The sequence below is a fragment of the Patella vulgata genome, chromosome 6 (genome assembly GCF_932274485.2).
Source record: "Patella vulgata chromosome 6, xgPatVulg1.2, whole genome shotgun sequence".
In the NCBI taxonomy this organism is placed as follows: Eukaryota; Metazoa; Mollusca; class Gastropoda; family Patellidae; genus Patella; species Patella vulgata.
The window spans coordinates 17,153,374-17,170,457 of record NC_065884.2 but is presented as its reverse complement, the minus strand read 5'-3'; the positions used below and the strand labels follow the sequence as shown (position 1 = coordinate 17,170,457).

At 38.7% G+C, this 17,084-nt stretch overlaps 1 protein-coding gene across 2 annotated transcripts; it reads right to left on the bottom strand.

Moving 5' to 3' along the window:
- Positions 1-257: 257 nt before the first annotated feature.
- Positions 258-13,473, bottom strand: LOC130010290 (zonadhesin-like). 2 transcript variants are annotated; one of them, XM_050551970.2, is made up of 8 exons: positions 13,258-13,473; positions 7,995-8,153; positions 7,621-7,785; positions 6,432-6,593; positions 5,471-5,611; positions 4,943-5,085; positions 2,857-2,938; positions 258-2,064 (listed from the first exon to the last, which is right to left on the bottom strand). In XM_050551970.2, exons 1-8 carry the CDS (start codon positions 13,331-13,333, stop codon positions 1,256-1,258), a joined length of 1,737 nt encoding a protein of 578 aa, XP_050407927.1. In that variant the 5' UTR covers positions 13,334-13,473; the 3' UTR covers positions 258-1,255. The 2 variants fall into 2 exon arrangements, with proteins under 2 accessions (XP_050407927.1, XP_050407928.1); XM_050551971.2 differs by having other exon boundaries at positions 258-2,043; positions 13,258-13,472.
- Between the last annotated feature and the right edge of the window lie 3,611 nt (positions 13,474-17,084).

The window sequence follows — 17,084 nt, the reverse complement described above, 5'->3', positions numbered from 1 at the left end:
CCGATGCCGGGAATGAACACCCGAACTCCAGGCTAGCGAACCAGCGTCTAACCCACTTAGATACTGTCGACCCCCATCGTGGTGATCATATTATGTTAGATTACAGCGTCATGTAAAAATCGCAGAAAATGAACGAAACGAAATTGTAATCTATTAATTACAGCGGGAAAATCTACGAACCCGTAGAAAAGTTGAGTAAAATACCCTACATGGTATCCTGCCTTTCGTGGGCCCTAACCAAACATACAACAGACAGGTTTAAACGTTTCAGTTTTAATGAAATATACATAAACATTTAATCAATTACTTGTTATGTACAAAAGTATTTGTATAAATAAATCTGTCTCATTACATTATACTGATAAATAATATGTGATAATTACATAAAATAAGAAATGTGTTGTTGAAACGTCGCAGTGAAATAAACCATAGTAATTGTTATCCATAAATAGTGTGTTGTTCCAATTACTAAATGCCATTTAAAGAATAAATCTTCTATGAATTCATATGACCCCTGGAAAGCTTGAACTTAACAACGATAATTTCGTCACAATATCAATCCATGGTCTAATAAACTGTACAAAAACGTTTACTATTGAAATGTTCTTGGAATTTGCAAGCCGACTTCCATTACCACCGAGTTGGGACGATTTTAAATATCAAGAGGTAATGATCAATCCACTTGTCCTGTATCATGTTCCCAAATTTTCAGAGGACAATATCACTAAATCGTCAAGCGTTTCATTGACTAAACAAGTTTCTAAATCAACAGGGATGAACGTGCAAGGTTACGATTTCCGACCAGTTTTACAGGGGCCTTCCTTTGGTAGGAATGAACACATTATTTCCGACTAGATAAAGCGATCTTCAACAACACACCTATGAAGCAAAATATCACAAGCCCCCTATTTGAAATCAACAAGTAAACTAGATATCTTTGCATTATAAGGCTAATTTCAATATGGAATATAAGCACCGATTGTTTGTATTCCCACCATTTCGATGTTAATCTTTTTACAGAAGACAAAAGTCTACGTTGTGAAATATACGCATGGGTAGTTTTTTTTAATACAATTTAAAAGCTGAACGGATGTATTAATACTTTCCACCGGAAAGCTTTACTTTCAGCCTTTAGATTTTGTACTTGCACCTTGATTCTAAAGCAACTCGAAACGTGAAGATGCTTATCACATTTTAGCTAGGATTGTAATATCCCTCTTCAACACGGGTCATTGCATGGTGCCATTTCTTCCTCCTATTCCACTGTTGTTTTATTTGTTTTATTTTGCTGTCGTTTTGCCCATAAATAGATTGCTACACCAATAACTACCAGTCCTAAAACTACACCACATGATATTCCTATTATAAAAGGCATCAAACTATCTTTAGTTTTCTCTTTTATAGGAGACCCACGTGGAATGTTAAACGACCTATTACTTGTTGATGAAATGTTATTTTCACCACCTGTTTGTGAATTTCCTGTGAACGAATTGTTTGTAAATGTCGATTTTTCTTTTGCTGGTTTTAATGTTGTGGGTGAATTTGAAAGGCCATCTGACACTAAAGTTGATTTGGAAATGTTGTTAGTGGAAGGTGTCGATGGTACTGTTGTTTGACTGTCGGGCGTCATTGGTGTTTCTGGTTGCTTTGTTGAAGTTTTTGCAGTGGTAGTTCGCTTTCTAGTTTTCTGTTTCGGTGTTATAGTAGTAGTTGCAGTAGGCATTGTAGTAGTCATCGTAGGCAAAGTGGTAGTTGTTGTGGGTAATCCAGTAGTTGTTGTTGGCAATGCAGTAGTTGTTGTGAGTAATGCAGTAGTTGTGGATAATGCAGTAGTTGTTGTGAGTAATGCAGTAGTTGTTGTGGGTAATGCAGTAGTTGTGGGTAATGCAGTAGTTGTTGTGGGTAATGTTGTAGTTCGTTTTGTCTTTGGTGTCGTTGTTGATGATTTTGTTACTTCAGTCGTTGTAGTAGATTGCTTAATAGTTGACGTCAGAATGCTTGTTTTTTGTGGTGTGATTATTTTTGACGTTGTTGGTACTGCTTCTGAAATTAATGCATTGTCGTCTGTAAAATATATATACACGATTTTTAAAAATGTTACAAGTTCCGTCTGTGGTGACACAAATATTTTGTATCAGATTAGTGTCAATTGTTAGATTTCTAATCGTTCAAAGTATAAACAACTGAGAAGCATCACAATCCTAATAGCGCTCCCCCTGCATTAGAACACCGACATACCGTGTGGCGGTTATCGCTAAGAAGCATCACAATTTTTCTAAAAGCGCTCCCACTACCACTCACCATTCATAGGAACACCGACTTGCCGTGTGATGATATCGCCAAGAATCACCGCAATTCTTCGTAATTAGTCCCAATATAAGTCACCATCCGGTAGAATAATGTCTTGCCATGTGACGATATCACTATCAAGAGTAACTTCCCTTTATATCGACATGTTTTGAGTTATACCGGACAATAATATTGAAGGAAGATATTAATACTATAGCAATAAACGTAATAATATGTACAGAACTGGTAACATATTCCATTGATTATCTACATTATAAAGGATTGCAATGATTCTTAGTTGTGGATTTAGCTGTTAAAACAATGCAAGTCACAACCAATCACAACAGAATAGTGGTATGTAACGTAATTTGAGATCAACTGATATTATCTTTTACTGTTAATTATAGTAACAACGTAAATGAATGATTATACATTCAAACATATATTTTGAAATCACCTTTGTTACTGAAATTACTTTTTACTAATGTAAATGATTGATTTTGTTATTCGTTGCGAGATGATGATGATCATGGGGACAGCTCTAATTAATTTAATAAAGTAATCTACCTTCTGAGCAGTTGTACATTCTGACATCATCAAGGCCGATATCACTGACAAACGCTTCTTTACGGGTTGCGATTATAATGATCTGGAATAACAAATTATCACCAGTTAATCAAAGCATTAATAAACATAGCGGAAGGCATGTGAATGCAAAAAACATAGAACATGGAAGTAACTGTAAAACTACGTGATCAAATATAAAGTGTTATCAGTTCAACTCAGGCCCGGTGGAGTGGTGGGGGGAAGCCAGTCCCCAATGCATTAATAACGTGGCCGAAATTACGCTTTTTTTCCAGGTTAATGCACGCAAGTAACTATCCATTCGATTAAAAACAAAGAGGCCCGATTTTAACATAGAAGTGAAACTTTTAGGACGCGTAGAGTTTCAGAAGCAGAAAACACCGCTATGCTCTATACTGATCTCTGGGTTAAGAGACTCACGGTTGCCAGGGCACGATTAGATAAGTAAACAGTTGATCTTTCTTTCAAGTCCATCTCTCGTCCGTTGTATCTATGACGGATTAGGTAATTAGAAAAACGATGAGATAAAGTTTTAATTATACTATTTCCTTGTGTCCCTTATCCAATAAATAACTCACTGCTATCGATCAGTTATGACCAGTTAAAAGAAGCGGTTGCCAGGCAAGATACGTCCACATTCTGCAAGATATGGATGGGGAAGAGGTAAAATCAAAACATTCAAGTACCTTTGATCTTTAACACATAGTTTAAGTTTCATCGTGAAATGTCCACAAACATCATTCATATTTCACAGTTTGTGTATAGACAGGGGCCTGTGCGCACGGAAATTGAACTTATCCAAGAACTATTGATACTCGTTTTAAGTTTCATCTAAATCGGATAAAATTGTGGTCTCTAGATGGTTCACAACCTGGGCATTACATGATTTTATTATACTATTTGCGTAAAGGGGAGCGGCTATTTGACGGGAAGTCTCGGTCCGGATCTCAGAAAATTATGGTGTAACGGTGATATATTTGAATAGTTTTGAAAATAAGATAAAAATTGTGACCCCTAGAGGGCCCATAAGCTTAAAACGTGATATTTCGTACAATCAGGGGGTCATATAAATCAAGAAAGGCACGGTCCAATACGCGCCAATATCAAAAGGAAACCAGATCTTTGGTTTGATCAAAATTGGATAAAAAAAATTCGAACCTCTGGATGGTCCACAACCTGGGTATTACGGTTAGATTTAAATATTAAGGCCATCGGCAGATTTTGTCAAGGTCACGAGATATAAACAGGGTTAGGGCACGTGATTGGGTTTCGGTCGATGCTAGCCTTGTTTACATCTCGTGACCATAACGAGATCTGCAGGTGGCCTTAATATATAGGTCTAACCTGTGTATTAATGCTTTAAAGGGGAGCCGCCAATTTCGGTCCGATTGTCACGAAATTTGAACTCAAACGTAATTATGGTGTAACTTTGAACGGTTTTTACAATCAGATAAAAGCTGTTACTTCTACAGGGTCCACAAGCTAAAATATGATTGTTCGCACAATCAGGGGCAATAATCCAAGAAACGATCTTTCGGTTATAAACATACATTGTAAGTTTCATCAAAATCGGATAAAAATTGTAACCTCTAGGGTGACCGCAACCTTGGTATTATTATGCATATATTTGTCAAGTTGAACATCACAGGATTAGATCAACATCGATTGTGTTTTCATGGTAAGTAAACAAAAGAAATAAAATTTGATTTCATTACTGAGCAATTTTATTGGCCAGAAATCTCCCAGAAAGCGTCTCCGACGATCGAGACCTCGAGAGCTTCCAGGACCTAGGCCGCCCTCGCCCTCGCCTAAAGACCTAAGATGGTAGCCCCCTCCCTCCCCCAGCTCACAATCAAGATTTGCTTCCGTCGACCATGCAACTGAAGCGTACACAGAAGCTACTAATCAAGAAATCAAAGATACACCCCCTAAGCAGTAGGGTGTCGCCACCCCTGGCCAATGAGATTTATTGATTATTAACAAAAAGAACCAATCACTGCCCTTCAGAAGGTAAAGCTATCCTTTAACATGCTGGGCCTACAACTCCTGCCTCATGCGCTCTTCATACCTGGAATACTTCTGTTTGTTGCTCTATTGTTATTGAACCTCGCTTCCATTCCGGACCTTGATTACCAGCCATATAAAATTCCGGATCTATATCGTCTAGTAATCTACTTTCTGGTTTAACAAAAACTTCCAAACTTCCAACAGCTAAAATAATCATAAAGTATTTTGTAAAAAGGAAAGGGTACAATGACATTAATGAAAATACCTTCCCTGGCAGCGATCGGATACCATTAAAACTATTGACCAGGAATTGAGTATGCCAACATCTTGGAATTCGAAATCCGTCAATCGAAGCGCAATTGACCAAGAAAAGAGCATGCGGATCATACTAGAATTGGTTGAGCCCTAAGTTGTTTTTTTCAAAGGGCGTCGTTGCCAAGTAGAATAGTATGGACAACGAGGTGAGCAACAGCTGGGGATCAATTTTTCTCCAAAAAAATCTCCCAAAGAATTGCACATAGTGAAAAATAATGCTCTGATCTGTTTAATATTGTTTGCCTGTTTAAGTAAAATATAATTGACGACCTACCATTTTCATCATCTGGGCCGTGCATATGATACCAAAATTCAAAGCAGCTATTGCTGTATTGTGCCTGATAGAGAGGTGAATTTAGTATAGCTTTATCCAAAGGTTTTCTTGGTGCTGATGACTCAATAAACAGATAATGACCTGGAATACAATCGAGAGATACCAACCTGATTAAATGAAATGGTTCAAGGTTTAACGTCCTACTTTTGTGTACAAACCGGGATTGTGACGACGGGACGGAGTACTGCTATGTCGTGTGTCATGAAAATTATTAGTTTTTGGATTATTTAGTTCGGTTTCCGGCTAATCAAAGTAGACGGAACATCCACTGGTGTTTTTACTATTAAGAAATAAAATGGGGTATAACGTCTTACTTTCTGCACCAACTGGTATAGTGAAGACTTACCTATTCGAATATTCCAGCTGACAAAGTACGCCAACAGGTTTTAATTCCGATGGTCTTTGTCAGGCCTTCACTACTAACAAGGGTAAACTAGGCCGAAAAATCCCGGGGAACTTTCTTGGTCAACACCGTGATCAAATCTGTACTTTCTTTTGTTCAGATTTTTATAAATGTATCTTCACGTGTCGCCCATTTAATTCTTAACCTATTAATAGATGGGATGAGGTTCCGTGTACAAATTTGCGTGCACGTAAAAGAACCCTTGGCAGTTGGAATTTGAAATATAAGTAAGTCGTAGCGCCGCACTCCCGGCAGAACATTCTCTCATAGCACATTGTATGGCGGTTGCACGTATCCATTAACCCAGTCAGTTCTGTATGGAACAATTCCGCTCATTCCGCTTAGTTATGACTATAAAAGCATTCCCACATTTACTTTCCGATAATTCACTACAATGCGCAACCCTGGATATGAATATAGATAATTGAAAACAGGGCATTATACCATATCCCAATATCATATATACCGTGTAGTTCAAGGTAACATCAAATGACTTACCTGTTGAATTGTTTCCAAAGGTATGATCATGTAAAGGTCCAGTATTCTCAGTTGATGTAGCACCTGAAAGCCAGGTCCATTCAAAATGATCATCGTCCGATTGACCCCATCCGCATAACTCTTCATCTTCAAAATCACATTCTAGTCTTATACCCACTGAAACTAAAGCATATATATATATATGTATATCAATAAATGGATGAAGTTGAAACCGTAGTAGAGTTAACCCGGTATTACGTTTCTGTAAGGGACCCTGGTTTCATATAGATCTAATTTTAAAAGAGCTGATTTATCTTGTTGTTTCGTCTCTGGAATCAACCGTTCGTGATCAGAATCAATCGTTCATGACCGCAACTTGACGGAGCTTGCCAGAAACCACGGTGTTCTTCCAGACGGAATCTAACTTGTTATTAATGTGTCCACTAAAGTGTTTTATATTTTATGTAGGCTTGACACTATATTTGCAAAATTGTCATGACAATGGCTATGGTCGTTTGCTCTAACTAAAATAAATAACTCATTCAAAAAACTAGAGATCCTGGAAATAGTTGGGGAAATTGTAATTAAAATTTGGATATGTTTTACATTCTTATGTTTTCATATCGTCATTTTGTATAAATGACATTTTACACCAACACTTGTGTTTTTTTTATTGATTAAGATTGTGGGTTTTTCCCTTGGCTAGGAGTACAGACAACAATACGGTATTAAGGGAAATCGGCACAGAGACTTTATTTATTTAGATAGTGGGGGAGGTGGGGTGTGTGTGTGTGTGTGTGTGGGGGGGGGGGGTCCTTGGCTAGGAGTACAAATGTATGAAGGGAAATCGGCACCGACACGAACCGTCACACCGAAGTTGGTTTTACCATGTCTAGCTACTGAAGCTAATACGTCGGTACCCCTCAGCTTGGTCCCGCAACTTACTATTGTTTGATCCTATAATTCCATTTGGGGTGAGTACAGTAAGAATGTTAGTCAAGATTGTCAAGTCTCTTGTTTTGTTGCACGCGGTTGTAGCCATCGAATAAAGATGGACATGAACCTTTTCGTGTTGTACATCGTATTTCTTTTGGTAAATGTAACATGTACAACCCCTACAAGTTGACGAGAGCCCTTTAGCCGTAACACTATTGCTTAATCCTACTGTCATTCAGGGTGAGAATAGTAAAAATGCTAAAGTTGTATTTACCGACACAAGTGGGTGGTTCTACATTCCACGTTTGTCCATTACAATAAATTGATTCTGGTCCTTTACGTTTCATTCCCGGTAGACAGGTAAATTTTAACATGGCGCCGTTGTGTTCACCTGTTATCTGAAGACCATTGGTAGGCGTTACATTAGGACAACCTTTAGCTGTGGAAAAGACAAAGAAAGAGTTGATACAATTAAAAAAGAATATTAACAATTCTAAAATCATATCTTCCCAAAATGCATGTTTTCTCGGATTTATAGATTATAAAGCCCACCATCGAGTCAAGTGATGTGGTTTCGATAATCTGCTTGTACGTGACAAAGAGTAGGGTCGCTGCCCCCCCTCTCTCTCTCTCACTCGAGTATCTTACCTATACATATGGGTGGTGGTTGACTCCAATCTCCTTGAGACAAACAAACTGCAAACTTCTTACCAATTCTTGTAAACTTTGTTTTACATGTGTAATACACTATCTTGCCTCCACGCCGTAGTTTAGATTGACCATTTGCTATACTATGTTGAACACAATCTAAAAATAAACAATGATCTTTAGTCTCGATTTGCATGTACGCGTTTCCACCAGCGGAAAAATAGCTGCGTTTTCGCGCGCGATTTTATATCTATGTGAACAGAAAAATCACTGAAAATTTTAGGGAATCCCATGAAAATGACGTCCTAAGTGAGGACAAGAGCAGTTGATTAACCAATGTTTATACGCCGAAACGTAAATAACCTCATGCGCATACTTCACGCGGGAAAAAAAACCTCAGCAAATACGGGCCCATTACATTTGCATTATACCTACTTTTTTGTTTGCGCAAACGCATACACGGAAAGCGGTCCATAAAATTATGTATAGTTATACATAGTTTGCCAACAAATGTCTATTAACACGTTTCTAATTAAGAATCCTCTCCAAATAAGTTTTTTTTTTTTTTGGTTGGTATATGGGTATGGGTGTGTGTGTGTGTGTGTGCGTGGGCGTGTGTGTGTGGGTGTGTGAGTGGGGGGGGGGTGAATGGTCTAACGCGTGTGCAAGTAAGATCATAAGATCTGTCATTGAGTCAAGCGGCGAGGTTTCAATTACCAACTTGTACGTATCAGGGCATCCTCGGTATCCCCAGTGTACACATTCCGTTCTACTCAACTATACCCTGGGTTAATCCATAGGGTTTCCACGATTTCAAATTATCTGCCCTGGCCTTGATTGTAGCTGTAGTCTACGAACCAATCAAAAAAACAGTTTACAAACCTGTCGTTTCGCCTTCGGTTTTATAAGGGTAGATAACCATATTCATGTCCAGATACTGAATGATTTATGTAAGTTATGTATATATTTCTAATTCATTTATATTAAATTGTATTATCAAAATCTGTAGTATGTTTCGCTGATTTCAAATATGTATAACATCTGTTTGACTTTTCTTATTATTATTACTATTCGTTCTTTGTCTGAAATATTTCATTCTGTTATGTATATTATTATTGAACTTATACTTGGCAATTTGATTCACAATATCTTGTCAACGATATCAGGATTCTCAATAAAATTCTTGAACCTACATAAACGCAAGATCTTCATACTGAGCGCCATGGAAAACGCATCACTTTTTTTTCCCAAATATTTTATTACTAGGTGGTTTTGTATGTATAATATTATGCAATACTATGAACTATTGTTTCACACAATGCTCCCAAACGCAAAAAATATCGGCCCGTGTGCAAAAACAAAATGCACGAGATGCGCATGAAAAATCCAATATTCACGTGCAGCATTGTGTGTGAGCCCCTTAAAAGCATGTTTTCAACTTAATGTGCAGTACATGAACTGTGAAACGCCAATCTGTCTTAATTTGTTGTTGGACGTGTGAAGGAATCGAGCTCGAGATGCCGAGACTTACTGAAAATCAACGTAATGAAGCCATGGGAATGTCCAGGGCTGGCATGTCTACACGTGCTATTGCCAGACACTTCAATTGTCATCAGTCCACTATTGTAAAGTTGGTGGAACGTGTTCGAGTTACTGGATCAACAAGTGACCGTCAACGTTCTGGTCCACAACGCGTTGCAACACAGGCTCAAGACCGCTACATCCGGGTCACTCATCTGCGTGACAGATTCCGCCCAGCGAATCGAACAGGTGCAGCAGTCGTTTGAAGACAAGGACCAGTAAGTGCCAACACTGTAAGACGTCGTCTAAGAGAAGTAGGACTCCGTGCACGACGACCTTATGTTGGAGCTATCCGTCCGTTTTAGTATGGACTACCTGGCTGCTAACAACATCAATGTCTCCGGACATGGCACCGATAGAAAATGTCCGGGATGAGATTGGACGCAGTCTGTATCGGAGACCACAGATGCACACCATTGCTGCTTTAGAAGCTGCTCTTGTCCAAGAATGGAACAATTTGCCCCAGGCCTTCTTTCAAATTAAATTCCATGCGACGTCGCTACACAGCGTGCGTAAGAGCCCGTGGAGGCCACACGCGCTACTGACATCTGTGTCGTACTTTTGGTTTTGACCCCTCTGTCTTTTTACCCTTGATTACAGATTAAACATCCATAAGTGTACAAATGTGTTGTTATTCATGTGTTCCCATTTGAATATTGTTCACAATAAGAAGCAAAATAAATAAGATATGTTTACAGGATCATTTTGTTATACGAAAAACTAAGTGATGCGTTTTCCATGGCGCTCAGTATATAATTTGTAAATAATTTGGACTCCTATCCTTGTCCGTTGAGAGTTACTTCCCTTTGTCAACTTCCTTTTCAATTAATGATTTATGAGATTGGTCGATAAAAATAGCAAAACCAAAAAGGGCGGATAACTTGAAAACGTGTTTCCCCCATAGATTAACCCAGGGGTTAGTGGAGTAGAACGGAATGAAACCACTGGGGAACCGAGGATGGTATCAGGGAGAATGGGCAAAATTTTCCTCATAGTACATTGTATGGCTTATGCCGGTTTTCATTAGTCCAGTCGGTGTAGAAACATAGGACGTTAAACCCCATTTCATTTGATTGCGATTCATATTACCCCTTGCGCACAATTATGCGATTGTCTGGTTTTGTATGAGTAAAAGAAACCCAAATTTAATTGCTAATTACAAGCCACTACTAATGAAAAAAATCCCTTTCTTTAGATTGAATCGGACGAATTATCATTTTGGAATATTCAGTTGAAAATCTGACGTCCACGCCATGGACCATTAAGAAAACATCAAAATCCTATCATGTCAGTGAGCTATACCATCGCGGCATATGGTATTAATATTATTCTTAATGATTTCCGGATTTGTAGAATTTTTAAACTAATGTGTTTGTTTTTATATACGAGTGCTTTATTAACGCATGTAACATCTTAAAAATAAGACCATTTTATACTGTTAGGAGTAATTAAACAGAACCGACCCAACTTGAGTTTTGTTTATGGCGATCATTCAGGGCAGAGATTTATTCTCAAAGTAGATAGTTTTCAGTGTGCAAAATATACGAAACCAGAAATGGTAGTGCAACGACACCGGGCCTTTGTCACGCCCCGTCTCGAGTTTCCCGTGATGTAATACGATAAAGGGAAGTAAATCTGTTTGGTAAGCGTGGTGACTATGTCATACTGTTCGTGTGAAAATGGAAGAAAATTTTATAGGACGAGAAATTGCATGGATTTAATTTTATAGTCTGTTGAGGTAGTCTAATATTGATGTTACCATAGGGATGAGTTATCTCCCATTTAATGATCGCTTAACCAATTTTATCTTCAGGTGTGAAGGGGTGACGTCAGTGGCGGCGCCAGCCGTCGGTGATTGGATGGGTAAAGCTGGGGCAAAGTCCAAGGTTAAGGGGGCAAAGGCACGAGCTTCAACCAGGGGTAGGGGGCCTCCCCCAGAAAATTTTGAAAAACAGGTTGCTGGAAATGCAGCCTGGCAGTATTTCAGGCACTGATCGATGAGGTAAAGTGTCAAACGAACGGACTTGCGAATCAGACGAAGACCACTCACGAGCGTCAAAGTAGGGGGTCTTCCCACAGAAAATTTTGAAAAATAGACTGCCGGAAATGCTGTCTTTCAGTATTCCCAGGCACCGATCGTCGAGATAAATAGATCTGAACAGATACCGTCCGTCGCCTGATCACTAGTTTATCCGACTAGAGAACAAAATGTCAAACGAACGGACTTGCGAACCTCAACGAATTCCCCTTGTGAGCGCCAAAGTAGCGAGTCCATTGGGGACCTCGACAAGAAAATTTTGAAAAATAGACTGTCGGAAATGCTCTACAACATGCCCCCCCCCCCTTGCCCTCCCCCCCCCCCCTGGCGCCGCCACTGGGTGACGTATACATTGCGAGCATCGGACTGTTCAAAACGATAAAAGGAAGACAATTATAGGCCGAGCAATGACATAGATTTAACTTAAAAGTCCTGGTTAAGAGAGTTCATTATTGGTGTAACCAGGAAAGGTGTCGCGGATTTGTTTCCCCGCGTGTACGTGACAAGGAGTGCAAGTGATTGGTTGAAATAAAATTGAACCATATGTTAATCCCGAAATGACCTAGTTTGTATCGAGTGGACGTTACACCCCCCCCCTCTCTCTCTCTCTCTCTCTCTCTGTGTCTCTCTGTCTCTCTCTATGTAACCAGAGGGGTGAAATCTTATCTCAATATGGGACGTGAAATGAAATGAATTGGGGTTTAACGTCCTACTGTTCTGCTCCTAACCTGGGCTAATGAAGACGGGCATACGCCATACAGTGTGCTATGAGGGAAATTTTGCCCGGGCAGCGGCGCTACGGCCTACTCTTATATCGAATTCCAACTGCCAAGGGATCTTTTACGTGCACGCCAATGTGTACACGGGACCTCGGTTTTTCGTCCCATCCGAACGACTAGACAGCTGTCATTGTCAGGCCCTCCGTCCTGCATCACTGACAAGGGGAAACCACGCCGGAAAATCGGGATGAACTTTCTCGGCCAATGCAGGGATCGAACACTCGACGTCAATATGGGACGTACATGTATATCTTCTATTCAATGAAATGGGGTTTAACGCCCCCCCCCCCTTTTTTTTAGCACCGACTATGTTCTACGAAGGCGGGAATACACCATACAGTATGCTATGAAGGCAATTTTGCCCGGACAGCGGCGCTAAAACGGAACCCCGTTCTTTTTGTCCCATCCGAATGACTAAACATCTTATATTCAATTCTGAACCAACCATTTTCATGACTGACCAATGATTCAGAAATAATAAGGGTGTACCTGGTTTTCTTTTATACGTCCAAATCTTGTGAACACTCTACTACTTCATTTATCATCAGATCTTGTTGAAATTTAATGAAATGGGGTATAACGTCCTACTTTTCTGCACCCGACCTGCTAATGAACACTGACATGAGAGAACAGTGTGGATAAAGCGTCCAATGGTTCAAAAGGAACGAAAACCCGAGATCACATGTAAAGCCTATACATTGGCGTGCACGTTAACAAAACCCGTGGGAAAGGGAATTCAAAGAAGACGCGAAGTGTAAATGTAATAAGGCAAATTATTGACTTTAAACCGTGGGCGATCGCTTCGCTCGGCAGTAAAGACTGCACATAAAACTAACTAGAAAACAGAAAAGGGTTTTATACTTACTTTTGGCACCAACCGCTTGTTGAAATAAGAAAAAGAGCAATACATTCAGTACTGCACTATATCCATTTAATCTCATATTGAAGGATTATCCCCTAATCTTGAAATGTATATAATCCTTTAGAAATTTACTATCCTGCACATAAAATCTCTTTTTGTCTCATCCGCACCACCGATGGACTCCGTCTATACTCACATTAGGCGAGTATTATCCTAGAAGGTTTGGCGAAAACTAGACTCGAAAATAACACCCCGGATGTCCGCTTGTCAAGGGGCGGTCCGTGGCTGATTTTATATAGTCTGTGTTTTAAAATTCAGCAGAATCTGATACCATCCTGAATCATTGTTTGTTAAAACTTTTATAAATGATTAACTTATTGCAATACAAACCCAAATCAATGCTTGTTGAAACTTTTATAACTTATTGAAATGTCTTATCGAAACATTACAATGGTGATCAAAGCATGTGCGATTTGTTTTACTTTGGGTCTATCTGGCATTTTGTTGCGTGTGTAAATTTAAGACTAGTTCGATAGGAGAATCAATATAATTAACTGAAGTTATTTATACTGGTATACCGTTTATTGAAATGATATTAACAGAAATTAAATGAAATTGGTATATTAATACTGGTATACCGATTATTGAAATGATATTAACAGAAATTAAATGAAATTGGGTATACTGTGTCCTACTTTCCTGCACCGACTGAGTTAAACAAGACGATCATACGCCATATAGTGTACTATGAGGGAAATTTAGTCCGGACAGCGCCGCTAAGACATACTCTTATTACGAATTCAAAATATCCAGGATTCTTTTACGTGCACACCAATGGGTACACGGACGAAAAACAGAAGTCCACCCGTATAATAGTGAAATAACCCTTGAAAGTCTCCCACATAGCAAGCTGAGTGGTGCCTTGTTGGTGCATAAAAGGAGGACATGACACTTCATTTCGATCTCATTTCGTTAAACATGCATTATGCAAGAGCTAAATCTGCCTTTAGGCTTGAAATGTTACCTAAACTATTAATTAGACATTAATTAACTTATCTAGACCATAATTAACTCTCGATGTCATCGTTAGCCTGCGATGTTTATTGGATTAGGTTCCGATTTGCTGTTCGACTTCCATTCATAATTTAATACTGAAGGGATAATCGAGACTATCTCTTTTATCGTACGACTTTAGTAGGGATGATCGAGTCTGGGCCAAAAATTCAATCGCTAAAATCTCGGTTGAATATATTCAAACTTTTCTTTAAACCAATGACCATGTAAATTAATCAAGTTTCGTTATGAAATATATATGTTAGTTTTGAACATGATTACTTTTCAAAATGGTACCTGTTCTTACAGCTGTACTGGATTCCGTGATTAAATCTAATATTTTCTGGTGAGTATAACGGTTCAAATAGAAAATACCGACCAGTGACAGTTCAGCATGTTTCTTAATAACAAATCTTCATATAAAAATAACAATATCAGAAATACCGTGTGATGAAAATTATAATTTTCCTATTTAGGTTAACCTCTCTGTTAAGCTTACTAGGTATACAAGATGTCTTAATTAAACCTAGCGCAAAGGGTCGATTTTTTTTTTAGAATTTTATAAGCGGGTTTTAATTGCTCCGATATTGTAATTATCAAAATTTCTCTCTTTAAAAAGCTCAGTGTGTATGTATGCCTACGTAATTTTGAGACGATGGTGGCATCATGCATTGTCAACTGTCACATTTCCTGAATAGAAACCTGGCAAACCCCCATTCGTCAAAAATTCCTGGAACCTTACCCGCTCACTATCTTTAAATGCAGTCGTATTTAATACAGATTTACAGCTTATTTAGAATATTTACGTCTTACCTTTCTGCATCGATGGATTAGTTAGAATAATATTTTTAACAGGTGATACAAAAACTATGATGTAATGTAATTGCCACTCAAATTATAGAATCAAATTATCAAATACGAGGGCTGGCTGAAAAGTTTTAAGCCTCTTAATGAAAGACCTGTCCAAAGTCGATGGTTTATATTTATTTTTCTACATAGTCCCCTTCGAGGTGCACACACTTTTGCCAACGATGTTGCAAGGTCCGGATGCCGGTCAGGAAGGAATTGTCTTCAGCCATCTTAAAAAAAGTCGTTCACATCTGACATGACGTCGTCATTACTAATAAAATGAAGACCGACTAGTTTCTTTTTCATTTTTGAAACGAGTCTCATCCATGGTTACAAATCTGGCCAAAAAATAATCAGGATCTGCTTCAAAACGGCGCAGATTGTCATGGGATGTCAGGAATCTGACACGTTTCTGATCCGCAGTCAAGCGTTTTGGCACCTACCTAGCAGAAACTTTTGTCGTTCCTAACTCGTTTGCGATAATGTGCCCAAGCCTCTCATGAGAGATGCCTACAACTCTGGCAATATGTCGAGCGGTCAATCGTCGATCAGCCATCACCATGTCATGCAACCGGGTAATGTTTTCTTGAATGTAGGCAGTTTTATCCATTTCAGGGATTTCAATAGGTAGGTACACAAGGTGGTCTGGTACGAAGAAAACACCAACACTACAGTTGCAGTTCTTATGTCTATGATGCATTCAATGATTGTAGATTGCGAAAGTTTGTTTCAACTCAATTGATCTATCCTTTTCAGACTGAGAACATTTCAGCCAGCCATCGCAATTAAACAAATCAGTTACAAAGCGTCAACCATTGAGTTTGTGGTTGTTATCTTAGAAGGAGCCGTGGCGGCTCCGTGAGTAAGATACGGGCTGGCTAACCAGAAGGGCTTGGGTTCCCATTGTCAGTGGTGCAGGACCGACACCTGAGCTTCTATGTACACACTGGCGTGTACGTAAAAGAACCCTTGACAATTGGAATAAAGCGTGGGACATAGTGCCACAGTCTGGGCAAAATTTCCCCCATAGCACACTGTAGGACGAAGTTATACTCCATTTAATTTAATTTCTCTAAAACCACAGCCTAAACATTACTCACACGTTCTTCCTGGTAGTTCGGACATAATAGTCTTATCATTAGTCAGTTCAAATTTCAGTTCAAATTTAGTACAGTGCATATAACACGGTTCTTCATATTTACATAGATATTCTTATAAAATATTCATATGTCATGTCAGTCGGAGCAGACCAGTAGGATGTTAAACCCCATTTCATTTCATATGTCATGTCGATTTCAAATAAAAATATTTATAAATCTTTCTCTTAGCTGTCAATGCGTTATCATAAGTCATGAATTAATTGTTTGAAGGCTTGGTCTAGTTTTGATGTTTATAAGAAGATGGGCACTTCACAGTTCAAATTCTAACCGTATTATCAATGATTTAGAAATAAGCGGAAACCTTAAGTTTGGTGACTAAAGTGTAGATTTCCTTTTACGTTATTGATAATTGCGTGCGTCTATAATTTATTAGATGTTGATATACACGCTACGTTGAATTCAATAAAATATTTAATCTAAAACATTTTAATTTACCAACTTTAGTGTTGTGTCAAGTTGAACGTGTACACTGAAAAAGTTTTAATGTGAAAAATATAGCAGTGCATATTTTCACGTTTTAGAAAACATTGCTGTATAATCTGATCATTGGTTGGTTTAATGTTATCCATTTTTATACGCCCATATTTTCATGTGGGCGTATATTGTCATCGCCCCTTTCCTCCCTTCCGTCCATGTGTCCGTGTGTCTATGTGTTCGTTCACATTTTGTTTGTGGACATTCTACAGGTCACAATTTTTATCCGCTTTTGACGAAACTTGAAATATAGGTTTATATCCCAAAAATCTCGATTCCTGTCGATATTTGCGA